Genomic DNA, 12157 nt, shown 5'->3' with positions numbered 1-12157 from the left:
CTCATATTGAGCAGGGGGATGGTCTCGCACCAAGGGGTTTGTTATGCAGTTGGTGAGGCTCTGAAGTCTGCTGCAATTTGGGCGGCTGGATGAGTCGCAGGCCGCAGCTCGAAGGTAACCCCCCTTCGCCACCAATTGGCTGCTGGGCTGCGGCCAGGGGGTCGATTATGCATGTTGGTGCTGCTAAATCCGGGAGATACAGGTGCCTCCGTCTCGGGAAGAGGGGATCACGAAGAGTTGTTTTTGGCGGGACCTGCGCCTTGCCGTTAATCAGCACTCTCGCCCCCAGACGGGAAAAAAGCTTAGAAATGGTTGGGCATGGATGGGTGTTGATCATGGAGGACATGCGGCTTGCTGCATATCACGCCGTTGGGAAGGCTACTCGCTGGGGGTTGGGCCAAGCACCTTATTTACTCGGGGCCCGCCGCTCTGGATCTTTGCGTCGCGCTGGAAGCCGTGATTTACTTCTCGTGCGTGTCTCAGAACTGATTTCAGTGCCGGCAATCTCGAGGGTACCCTGTGCCTTTACGACGGTGCGGTCGTGATAACCAGTAGTTAACATGGGCGCCTACGTCTCAAGCGCGAATTGCGCTGCCCATTATGGTATGTTCCCCGGGTGTCCTGTACTGAGAATGTCATGGGCGGATCGCTCATCGTTAGGAACAGGCGTCACACCCAACTGCAGCGTGGTTCTCTCCAAGAACAACCGTACAGCAATCTCCCTTGGTGGATTGCATGAAGGACAGTTCCCTGGCGACCCCGACATTGCCGGTGCTGGTGTTCTAGGGGCATTTTTGTGTGTGACCGTGGTATCGCTGCTACTCGCCTTTACCAGCTCGGCGTGGTGGGCCACCAAGCATGTGTTTGGTATTGTCAACCGGCTAACCCGAGAGTAAGTCATGATATGCTGCCGAACGCCGAAAGATTCTCGCATTGCTGACACAGCGTAGAGAGAAGGCCCTGAAGAATTGGCAGCTATCTATCTCAGGCATCGTGGAAGCACTCATCGTCACCTGCAGCGACCAGCAAGTCTTCACAGGCGGCGCCTACGCCATCACACTCCGTTACGCCAAAGCCTGCTCCGTCTCCGCCTACCACTACAACATCGTCGCCAACATCCTCCTCGTTACCTGCGCCACCCATCTCATGGCTGTCACCGTCTCTCGCCACTACTGGGAGCACCCTTACGTCGGCGTCCTGCGCATCATCGTCACGACGTTAGTGTTTGTCGTGACGGGGGTCTTGTTAGCCAACCAGGGCTCTGGGTCATTTGGGTTCCCGACTGAGGTGCCCCAGATAACAGATCAGTACAGCCTGATGTTGCTGCCGGCTGCGTGCTTCCAGACGGGGGAGTTTGTGTTCGACAAGGAACTGGATAAGGCGCTCAAGGCGGGTTCGTTACCGGCTTTTTTTACGGGACCGATCCATGGGTTCGCCAACTACTTGATCATGTTTCTGTTTTACGTTCTCTCCGTTGGGGTGAGCTTGGGACGGATTATTCGCCGAGGGATGCACCACGACGGGAGGAGGAAGAAGTCCGTTGCGTGGTTGAGGAACGCGATGCCGGCCTTGTTTCGGGTTAAGAAGATCTTTTACAGCATCTTTGGGTTTTATCTGTTTGCTGGGATTGCCATTTCGACGTGGACCGTGGTGAACGCTGCGATCTACGTCTATCAGTTGCGTTGGTGGTTGGACAGTTCTAACTGGTGGGTTCTTGTCACCCTCTGTCCTTTTGCCCACTTTACTTGGATACACAGCTGATGTTGTTATCTAGGATCCAACTTACCAACGGGATCAACCCGGAGAATGACCCGTCCACTTTTGGCCAGCTCGTTCCACTCCTCTTGATGTCACTCACTGTGTTTACTTTTCTCCAAATTCTCAGCCGTATGTATCTTTCCTCATGGACTCCACTCCTTTCCTCATCTGACTCGAATATCTTACCAGAACGCATCCGGGCCCGTGAAAAGCGCGACGACCGCCTTGAGTACGCTTCCATCAGCGACGCTGGGAACCACCGCGACCACAATCCCAGCGAATACGCCAACAGTATAGCCCCGGCCCAGGACCGTGCATCCCTTGCCCCATCTCGCCGTAGTCGGTACTCGACTATGTCGGGCGTCGAGATGGCCTCGATACACGAGCACGAGCACGAGCGCGAGGAGTTGTACGACTATCCCGAGCAGGAGAAGAAGGACAAGTCCAACACGGTAGTTGCAGTACGAGCGGTGGATGAACTTGACTCGGAACCCGAGTCGACGGCCATCGGCGTTGAATCCCCAGACATGGGATACGCAGGACTTAATTTCCCACCACGGCAGCGTAAACCGTCTGACGCTGAGACGCCTGCGTCGGAAGATGAGCATGCATACCTACAATCGCCTATCCAGGAGGATGCTCAGATGATTACGGCTACGCCTGTACTTGATCAGGAGGGGCCGTATGACGGGCGTGATTTCGATGGACACGAGGGGGCCGACCTGGGGTCTCGTCGGAACAGCGGTAGGATATGATGTCCTCACGGCCGGCGGACATTTCTTGGTTTAATTGCCATTTGTGTTATTATTTCTGTCTTGATACATGAAAACAAAGGAGATGAGAGCTGTACTGTTGTTGTCCATTGGTTAACCTCTTGGTCACCATCTTACCCACCCAAGGTCCTTCCCCACCCACCCTTACCCAAGTTCCCTTCACTTAATCATCCAACTCCTCCAACCACCCATCCTGCCAATACCCCTTCTGCAACCGTCCCAACACATCCCCCAACCCCTCCAAAGCCCCCTCCACCCACCACCCCTTCTCCCTGCCCCCCCAAAACCTCTCCTCCTCCCCCTCCCACCGAACCCCCCCTAACCCAACAACCACCACCCTCTCCCCCGGAACCCCCGGCACCCCCGCCGGCACAACCCACAAATTCTCCAACCACGCCTCCTCATGCCACCCGCCCGCCCCAGCCAACTTCTCGTAACACTCCCTCACCATTCCCTCCAAATCCCCCTCCCACTCCCGCGCCACCACTTCCGGAGCCCGTAACGACATCCCGGGTACCTCCTGCAACACAATCGCGTCCCGTCCCTCAAAATGCGTCCGTCCATACATCCTCGGCACAATCCCGCCTTCCCCGACCCCAGCCCCCTGTAACCCGACCTTTCCCAACCGCTCATAAACATCCACCTCGCGCGTAAACCGCGCTACATGAACATCTTCGTCAGCGTAGGTATCCCGCCTCCGTTGTTTGAGAATGACACGCGAAGGGAGGAACCATTCCGGAATAAGCCGGTGGGTAAGGAAAGAGGCGACAGGCGCCGGCAAGTAGGAAGCGAGTCGTTGGAGGGTGGTGGCGAAGGGGGAAGGGGGAAGGGAGACGGAGAGGATGTTGGGGTGGGGGTCGGAGGGGTCGTCTTGGTAGGGGAGGAGGGGGGAGGAGGAGGGGACGTGGGGGAAGTGCCGGGTGTTGAGCCAGAAGGTCTATCGGTGATTAAGTAGCGGGGGAGAAGTCAGTCAGTGGTCATCGGGGGAGTGATGAAGTACATGAGGAAGGGGCTGTCTTAGGAGGGGGCTTACGATGGGCGTGGTTGGAAAGACCTTGTTGGAGAGATCGAGCCCCGCGGCGGATGCTTGGAAGCGGGTTGGCAGACGCCGTGTGCTGGGAAGCGGCCGTTTGCGGAATTGGGGGAATGATTCTGGTGTTGGTGGTGGTGTGTATTCCATTGTGTACGGACTTGGTCGGGTTTACCGACGTCACGACATTTGGAATTTTGGGGGTATTATTTTTGGATTCAGAATGAACTTTGGCCGGGGAAAGGGAGGATTGGACGTTCTCTCTCTTGACTCGGAGCGGACAAGAATTGTTTTGGCCGGAGATATCCTACCCTTAATTATTTCTTCCAGATTGTTTTGTTTGGGGATCGGGCTTCATTACACGTCAGCAGATTGGGGCCATTGGGCAGCTACGAGGCGACAGCACTGCAGCAGAATCAGTTGGGTTGGGGATTTGGCACGACACGCCCCAATAGCAGTGGATCCCGAGATCCGTCTCCAATGTATCCACTTGTTGATTGCAGAAATGAGCTGTCCGTCTCCTCTATGAATGCTTGAATGCAATGCATGGGTATCTTTTGAGAAATTGAGCCGTAAACAAATCCCAGACCGGGTCCCTTTGCCCCATTCGCTCGCTGTGCGGCCTGAGCCGAGCTATCCGCCAATAACCACTTCCGCCAAACAAAACGAATGCGACCTTGAAGCGAGCCATATTGTTCTCAACCATCTGTGGTTGCGGGGTAATTAACCTCTCCTAAACATGACAAGCATACGAATTAGTAAATGTGGCACGTGGATCGGGACAAAAGCTGAGTTGACTCACCTGCCCCAGCCTGCCCACTAGTCGTCCCAGGACACATTAAACAGGTCGATAATCTCCAGTCCTGCCTCCTCTGGCCTGGTCGTGATACTGCGCCGTGTGATCCAGATCTTGCACGCCGGGTGATGACGGCAGTAAAAGATGGCGCTCTGCATGAACGCGCGCAGCCCGCCCTTGTCATTGACCAGGTAAGCGTTTGACCGTCCCGAGAAAGTCTCAACAAACATGTTCCGCGTGTCAGAATCCATCAATGTTGTGGGTGGCCGGACCGGGGCGGGAAGGATGCTATTCTCGTTTCGAGGTGATAGAGGGGTGGTCTGGCGGGACGCCGTTGTTGGAGGCGTGATGGTACCACCGTTGGTCATGGTCTTTAGACCAACAGGTGACTCCTGAGGTCTAGGAAGCGGTGAACCATTGACATCATCTGGGCCGTCTTCAATGTCTATCAATCCATTGGTCCAGCCATTAAGATCCCAGCCCTGATCACGCCGGCCCGCAAACATCCAATCGAACAACTTGTCGTCGTCGATATGATACGCCAGCAGGTCTTGTCCTTGATAGTCGCAGTAACACTCATAAAGGAACGCCCGGGGGACTTCGGTCGCAATGTGATCTGTCCCAGTCGCGCCCCGGAAGAACTCGTTGTCCAAGAATTCGTAGGGATATATATATCTGCAAGTGGTGCGAGGATTTGGTGGTTTTCTTTTTGCGGCTGAAGCTCGGCCGCTGCTTTGTACGCCTCGATCGCGGCCTCGGAGACCCCTTGAGCTTTTTTGTAGTGGGTGTACTCCTTCTCAATTGTACTGCCCTTTTTATATGTCAGGCCATTACTGAGACCTGGGAACTTGGCTTTCAAGGCGTCTAGCTGGGGCATGCTCAAGGCCTTCCAGCGCGGAGGCAGCGGCGCGGGCCGGGGACCTAACATTCATAGACGATGAGAACAGGGGAAGTTCGGGAGACAAGTGAAGCGTGGGTTTGATATTGGAGATATTACTGACATTCTGGGGCAACACTGCCGGGGGGCAATCAGGGGTGTTTATCGCATGTGGCTGAATGCGGTCCGTGTAAGGCATCTTGGAGACGGGGTATTGAATACGTGAAGTGATCAAGGAAGTGTAAGTGGAAAACGACATATTTAGGGGGGAAATTCGGCTGTGGAATCGTCGGAGAAGGAAACTGGGACAACAGTCAAATTTCACGTAAATATGACACGAATATCCGACGGAAGCCATGAATGGACGTTCACGGTGTCTGTGTGCAATTTGTTCGGCCTGGGTGTTCAGCGTATAATTAACTATCAGTCAAAGAACTCTTAGAGCTGCCTAGGTAGCGTTCATCTTATCGACCGCTGTGATGTTAAACGTGGATTGGGCCATCAGAGTGTAAATTATAAACAAATGTAAGTGGGTTTATTTCTTAGACACCCAATACTCGTCAACCGTTCTTTACGTTACATAGAGCAAGCCGCCAAACTTCTTACTATTGCGTAGGAGGTGGGGAAGGTAATTAATACTTAATGGCGGAACGATGTGGTTGTTAACGTTTGGTGAGAATGGGCGCCCCATAATCGGCTGGGGATCAAGCCTGGGCTTGTCCAATTGCCATGAAATGTCCATGATCAAGTTGGAATTGGAATTGACGACCCAGATCGTTGTATAGAACTCTGATGTGCTAACGGTAAGTGACTTGGGAAATGGAGACGCTGATGCCCCAAATGAAGGGTTAGGGTTCTATATGGCCGGACCGTCCACCTCCGGTTTCCAGCCGGCAGGCAGTTGATCGACAACTCAACGCCATTGGTGTTCGGCAACTCCAATCGGACTTCAAACAACGAAAAACCGATGAACCTCAGGCTGGGCTGCGATTTCACGCACCAATCCGCCACGAACTCTGGACGGCAAGTTTCAAACCGGAACGCGGGGTCGACAACGAGCTGCAGAAGGCAGCCGCACGTTTCAAGCTGAAAAGACCGCCGCCGCCTTGAAGCCACTCACTCATCATCGCCATCGCAACAATCGTCAATCTTTAAGATTGAGAGGAACATTGGGCAGGAGAGGGCCAGTCGGCGACCACATCGTCCCAGACTCCACGTCATCACCGCTCCCACATTCGAGGGGGTCGCGAGGCCCAACATGCCGCATTCTCATCCACAAAATCCTTCATAATTCACGCCTTACGACTCATTGGCCTCACAATTCACGATGGATCCAACCTCCCCCGTTTTCCAGCCAAGGTCAATGGCAAACAGGGGAATCTCAATCGGCCCTCAGCCACCAGTGACCCCCAATAATACCAACCACGACTCTAATGAGCCCGCAGACTCATGGCGGACAAAATGCCGTTTGTGCGGTGAATCATTACCGTCGCGCAACAAGCTCATGCGCCACCTGTACAGGAATCACAAACCCCCGCGAGACAAGCAAAAGGCGTTGAAGGAGGGAGCGAATATACCGCCGTCTCCGGATCCGTCCCCGGATCCCTCGCCGCCTGACCAGCCACAGTCTGCAAGAGCCTCTCCCCCTCTGCCTAATACACCCCCGTCCGAACCACTGCCAACGAGATCAAGTGTGCACCCTTTTCTGCTTTTAACAGATGCGCAAAAAACAAGATTTACTCTGTTTGTTATTTTCGCCATTTTCACCGTGGCGGGGAATCAGATTAAGGAGGCCGAAGCCCGGGGGATGAATGGGAGTTGGTTGGGGCAGGACAATCAGGGCACTCTAGAGAGTCAGGAACACCTACCGAATGGTCATCGCGAGCCGCAAGAAAACATACCGAACAAACCAGATACACACGAAGATCACCACCAAACGACAGTCAACGAAGGCCCAAGCAGCCTGCACGGCCATGGAAACCAACCAAGACATCAAACGGCACCTCCTCCAGACCCCGCGCTCGGACCCCGTCCGCCGCCCCGATGCAACCAGACACCGTCCCTTCATCCAGGCCTGGATCCAGGGCTACGTGAGAATGGGGTGGCCCTGCAGGAGTTACAGCTGTTGCCACGGAATTTGGAGCGGGTCAAGGATACGACCGTGGGCCATTATGAAGAAACATCTATACCAAACGGCGTAATGCAGGAGCTACCGGAGACAGAATTAGAGCAGGGCAGCTTTTCAGATTCCGACGATGAAGATGGGGGTGTTGTTTTGGCCGGGCTGTGATGGAATATTTACATAGGAGTCAAATTTGGGGGGCAGGCAAGCAAATGACAATCCGGGTGAGGGGGATACGAGGAATATATTAATCTTTGGCTTTATCATCAAATATAAGACAAACTTGAGTCTTAAGTCTGTTACCGGAGCTAGCAATAGCGCATTGTGAAACAGTCCATACTTCCTCCCAATAACTCCGCGGGGTTTTAATGATAATAACTTGTGAATGTTAGCCGTTTCAGCGACCCAACGAGCGGCCCTAAAGGTTCTTGAACGGCATACCAATGCTAGGCTGATGGGAATCACCGCCGTCCCTTATCACCACTCTACGCTTCCAACCCCTTCCCCCTTTTTTTTCGTTCGAGTTGTCTGTCTTCTTGGGTAAATCCTAGCTCCTGTCCATATCTCCAGCAACCTTAAATTCCATTGCTTCATAGTTCTAACCATTCAATCCGGCTCCGAATACATCGCCCGGTCGCTACATGGCCACATGTTCGTACTTGTATAATTATAGCTCAAGAAATCTTCTCGGTACAACAAACTTCATCTCGCTGCTAGAGCTCAATGCAACTACGGTAGGAAAGCCAAGGTGGTTTCACAGCATACACCCTTTCGCCCGCGCACAACACCCGCCGCAGTTATCAAATTGGGTTCCTTGGGTCCTTAGGTTTCCCGTCTGGCATCGTCGTAGTCGTTCGTGGTTGTAGGCGTTTGGGGATCTGGGCCGACGTTAGATGCCAAGGCAACGACAACCTCGATTACTAGCCAGGTTAAATGATGTACATCATCTTCGACATTCGCCATACATCCGAGACCCTTCTCCAGTTCCCTATCGTACACACTAAACTGTACCGCGCTATGGCCGTCTTTACAGACCAGCCTATCCAGAACCTATCCTTATTGCAGGGAGGTAATCAGCCTCCTAAAAGGAATTAAGCTCAGCCTCTCGCAAGTCCTAGCCTGTTCACCATTGTTGTGGCATCAATCTGCTTCGTCGCAATCATAAATTGTGGCTCTTGTCTTCCATTCCGTCAGGGGGGGCATATATATATACCTATACTGTGTGACCACCCGACATGGGCATGCCCAATTGCCCCACCGGAGCAGCTTGAGCAATGGAAGAGAGCTCGGGGATGGGATCTGACTCCGAATGCACGTAGCTCCAATCCTTCGTCCGACAACGTCGCAGCATGTCTCTTCAGCGAGCAGGATGCGAGGAGATATCAGCTATATGGTGCTGTGGAATACCGTTGCGATCACATAAAGATGGTTAACGCCTTGGTTCTATTTCACCATAATACGACTAGACTTATCTAATAACGAACTGAAATACGCCTTGCTCACCGTATGTTTCCTTCTGAGTTGCTGGATGACTTCCACTGGTCCCCTTTCTGTCTCCGTTCACCAGCCCGAGAAAGCAGAGGGAACGGTAGGTGAAACACCAAATCAAGAACGGGCAGGGGCCAAAAAGACAGACGGCTGAGAATACATGAATTACAAAAAGACCTCCAACTGCCATAGATAAACCAAAAACGCCGCTACGTCCTGTATGCCTTCGTGTCTGTCAAACGCCCTGCCCTATATCCCCGTCGTTAAATCATCAATGGTTGTGTTTGTATAAAATATGAATGCTTTGCGCTTCGCTTTGTGGCGTTTCTAACCGGCATCACGGCTTGATCGACGCATTATCGGGCGGTGGCTGCTTATCGCTGCTCCCCTTCGCAGATTGTGAGGGAACGGGTTCCGCTTCCGGTTGTCTGGTTTCTTGCTGTGGGGGTGCTGCTCCCGCAGAGATAGGCGCATTCGGAGCGGTTGGCTGTGGTTGTTGCGGGGTCATGGTTTGCGGGTGTTGATGCTGTGCTTCGGATTGTGGGGGTTGCTGCGGGTGAATCGAGGGCCGCTGCTGTACTGTAGGGTGCTGCTGTGTTTGTGTTTGTTGCCCAGTGGGCGTTTGGGCTTGTATTGGTGTGTGTTGTAAGGGGGAACGTTGAGGCACCGCCGCCTTGAGTGAATCGGTGGTTGTTGTAACAGGGACATCTAACCCGCCGTTTCTCGAAGGGCCCTGTCCGGAGGAGGTCGTCTTCTCCTCGAGCAAGCTCGGACCTTCTCCCTTAGACTCTGTCATAGGGCACGGTGGCCGCGTTTCGTGAGGCACTTCCAGGCCCTCATGCAGCGTCGGACTTTCGTCTTCTTCTACAGTGGACGTCAGCTCTGCTAGGGGCGCGACACCCGTCCATGGCGTCGGGGACTCTTCAGGGTCGTCCTCTGACGACAAGATAATGGCTGGTGAGTTGGGTCCTTCGTGTAATGTAACAACTGTGCCGTGGGAACGTGCCTTCTCCAGCTCGTCCGACGGTCGTGTCGGGAAAACGGGTTCGTTGGTGCTCTCGGGGCTATGTGTCGTCGGTAGCCCGAGTACTGAACAGGGAACGGGGCCCAAGGTCGACGCCCTTTGAGGCGGGGCGGGCGAGGGAGCCCGGGGACCAATTGAGCTGGCGCGAGAGATGCTATTGAAACTGTTGGCTCGGGATCGCCTACCGTTGATGGGACTGTGGTCGTCTTCCAACTCGGCGGGCGACTCGCCCCAAATCTCCTCGATCTCACGGAGACCGGGGTTCCGGATCCTTTCACCTGGGATTTGCGGAAACCCTGAGGCTTTCCCGGACCGAAACTCGGAGTCATTGTACCTGTCCCTGGAGGGCGTCCCGAAACTTGCCGTGATTTTCAACAGTTTCTCCCTAGCACCACCGCGCTTTTGGCTCCTCCCAGAGGCATTGGAATCCATCGTGTGAATCCCGAGACCGCTTATCGCACTTTCGTTGTCAGGGAAAGTTTCGGTGCGGATGGGAGAGAGCGGATTGGTGGCTGCCGTGTCTTGCCTATGGATTTGAACGTCGGGGTCCGTTAGCGTTACGGAAGGAGCCCGCACCATTTCCGGAGCGTCAGAGTTGTCGCTCATGGAGTCTGGGTGAAGGTGGACATGGCAAGCGCAGTGACACGGCGACTCTTCTTTGTCCTCTTCCTTGTCCTCTTCCTTCTCCACGTTTCTGAGCCACTTTGACAACCACTTCGACGACAACATGTACAAAGAACCACCCGCGGCAAATACGGATGCGGTGATGTTCGACCATTGACCAATGTTTGCCGCAGGCTCGGTCTGATATCCTACCGGGTAGTTGAAGAAGTTGAGCTCGCCGACGATGATCAGCGCAATGACAGCGCCGCCAAACTGTGTCAAAGGGTTAGCTCTTGAGTGCTAGGTTGGAAAGAAAACAAGAGGCTGAGCAGGAGAACGTACCACCGGGATTTCAACCACGCTGAGAAGACCGCGGATGACATCATTGACGTCTTTCATGCCGCGGCGAGTGGCACCATTTGTCCCTTCAATGGGTTCGTCGGCATCCACCCCTCCGAATTTCTTGGTCCACTCCTCCTTGGTAATCTTATGCCGAATCGATACCATGGATAGAACCCCGGGGACGCAAGAGGCGGCGGCAACGAGGGTGGCAGCACCAAAGGTGAGAATAGATGGCGTTGGGACGACGTAGATATTGTCGGCTGAGCCGGTGCGCATCGGTGAGGCGGGGCTCCCTTTGACACCCGACTCACAAACCAGACCGCAAGTTGTTTCTCCGTAAGGGAACGGCATCTTATTCAGCAAGGGATACCCTTGCCCATCGTCAAGACATGGGCTGGACTGAGCGCGGAAGAACTCGACGGCCAAAGCCAACAACCCTTTTTATTTCACGTGTTAGTGTCCAGAGTCCTGGTGTTAGGCATGCATGCTTCAACGACCTACCCGCAATAACTAGAACGGTCCACGCAAACAGAACGTTGCGCCCTGGTGCTTTGAAATACGTGTTTGAAAGCCGGACACATGCCGGCGCTGTGAGGATGCCAATGCAACAAATTTGGAGCGCACCGTAAACATCCATGTCGATAGCATCTCCAGATTGGTTAGCGTGTATCATCGAGGGGGTTTAACGGGGAAAGATGCGTACTATCGACATGTAAAGCTGCAAGTACAATCGCGTGGATGGCCGCAATAGCGGGGAGGATCAAAGCCGCCGCCAGACACGCGTTGCGAAGCCATTCTGTTTTCCGGGCGAGCACGCAAGCTGCCACTAACACGTAGTATCTGGAAGGTCTTGTCAGTCCCCAAACTTATGAACCAGCCAACGTCCACTTCCCAACACACGTGGAGGAGTGAGTAACCAACAAGATCCTGGAACCAACACCGTATTGCCCGCTCACGGGCCAGGAGCAAACCACTGGTTGGAGATCGTTTGTCGCGTTGGCGGCTCGGCCGAGTAGTTCGAGGGAGGTTGGGAGTAAGATCGCAGGCATTCGGGTTAGGGTTGACAAGATGCTCTGCCCTGTGTTCTCGGGCAGAGGGACGAGTAGGCCTGCGGAAAAAATACGCTCATCAAAGGTAGGACGACGACGACTCAACTAACTGGCTTGGCGGAGATGTGAAGGAAACGAAGACAGAAAGAAAAGGACGTTGAATCCGCTTTTCTGGGTCGGTCGCGGCATTGGCATGACGAATGTGCAGGGCTGAAGCGTGGTGCACATCGGTCAGGGAATGTGGAAAGGGTAAAAAACTGCGGGGAACAAGTCTCGTGGGAAGCGAAGAGAAACC

At 54.0% G+C, this 12157-nt stretch overlaps 4 protein-coding genes across 4 annotated transcripts; 1 reads left to right on the top strand and 3 right to left on the bottom strand.

Annotated features, from left to right (window-relative positions):
- Positions 1-560: 560 nt before the first annotated feature.
- On the top strand, positions 561-2513 carry C8A04DRAFT_24612 (uncharacterized protein; the record flags this gene model as incomplete). Its single annotated transcript, XM_062779233.1, has 5 exons — positions 561-603; positions 667-892; positions 951-1706; positions 1775-1887; positions 1948-2513. The coding sequence occupies 5 exons, from the start codon at positions 561-563 to the stop codon at positions 2511-2513; spliced, it is 1704 nt and encodes a 567-aa protein (XP_062640741.1).
- A 181-nt stretch (positions 2514-2694) lies between these two features.
- C8A04DRAFT_24611 (uncharacterized protein) lies at positions 2695-3711 on the bottom strand (the record flags this gene model as incomplete). The annotated part of the gene is made up of 2 exons (XM_062779232.1): positions 2695-3468; positions 3565-3711. 2 exons carry the CDS (start codon positions 3709-3711, stop codon positions 2695-2697), a joined length of 921 nt encoding a protein of 306 aa, XP_062640740.1.
- A 669-nt stretch (positions 3712-4380) lies between these two features.
- Positions 4381-5234, bottom strand: C8A04DRAFT_24610 (uncharacterized protein; the record flags this gene model as incomplete). Its single annotated transcript, XM_062779231.1, has 2 exons — positions 4381-5032; positions 5098-5234. 2 exons carry the CDS (start codon positions 5232-5234, stop codon positions 4381-4383), a joined length of 789 nt encoding a protein of 262 aa, XP_062640739.1.
- Positions 5235-9181: 3947 nt separating this feature from the next.
- C8A04DRAFT_34090 (uncharacterized protein) lies at positions 9182-11862 on the bottom strand (the record flags this gene model as incomplete). The annotated part of the gene is made up of 6 exons (XM_062782710.1): positions 9182-9577; positions 9713-10744; positions 10814-11250; positions 11315-11461; positions 11517-11653; positions 11735-11862. The coding sequence occupies 6 exons, from the start codon at positions 11860-11862 to the stop codon at positions 9182-9184; spliced, it is 2277 nt and encodes a 758-aa protein (XP_062640738.1).
- Positions 11863-12157: the final 295 nt, after the last annotated feature.

This window comes from Dichotomopilus funicola (genome assembly GCF_033296635.1).
Source record: "Dichotomopilus funicola strain CBS 141.50 unplaced genomic scaffold C8A04scaffold_3, whole genome shotgun sequence".
Taxonomy (NCBI): domain Eukaryota; kingdom Fungi; phylum Ascomycota; class Sordariomycetes; order Sordariales; family Chaetomiaceae; genus Dichotomopilus; species Dichotomopilus funicola.
This window is presented reverse-complemented; position numbering and strand designations above follow the sequence as displayed.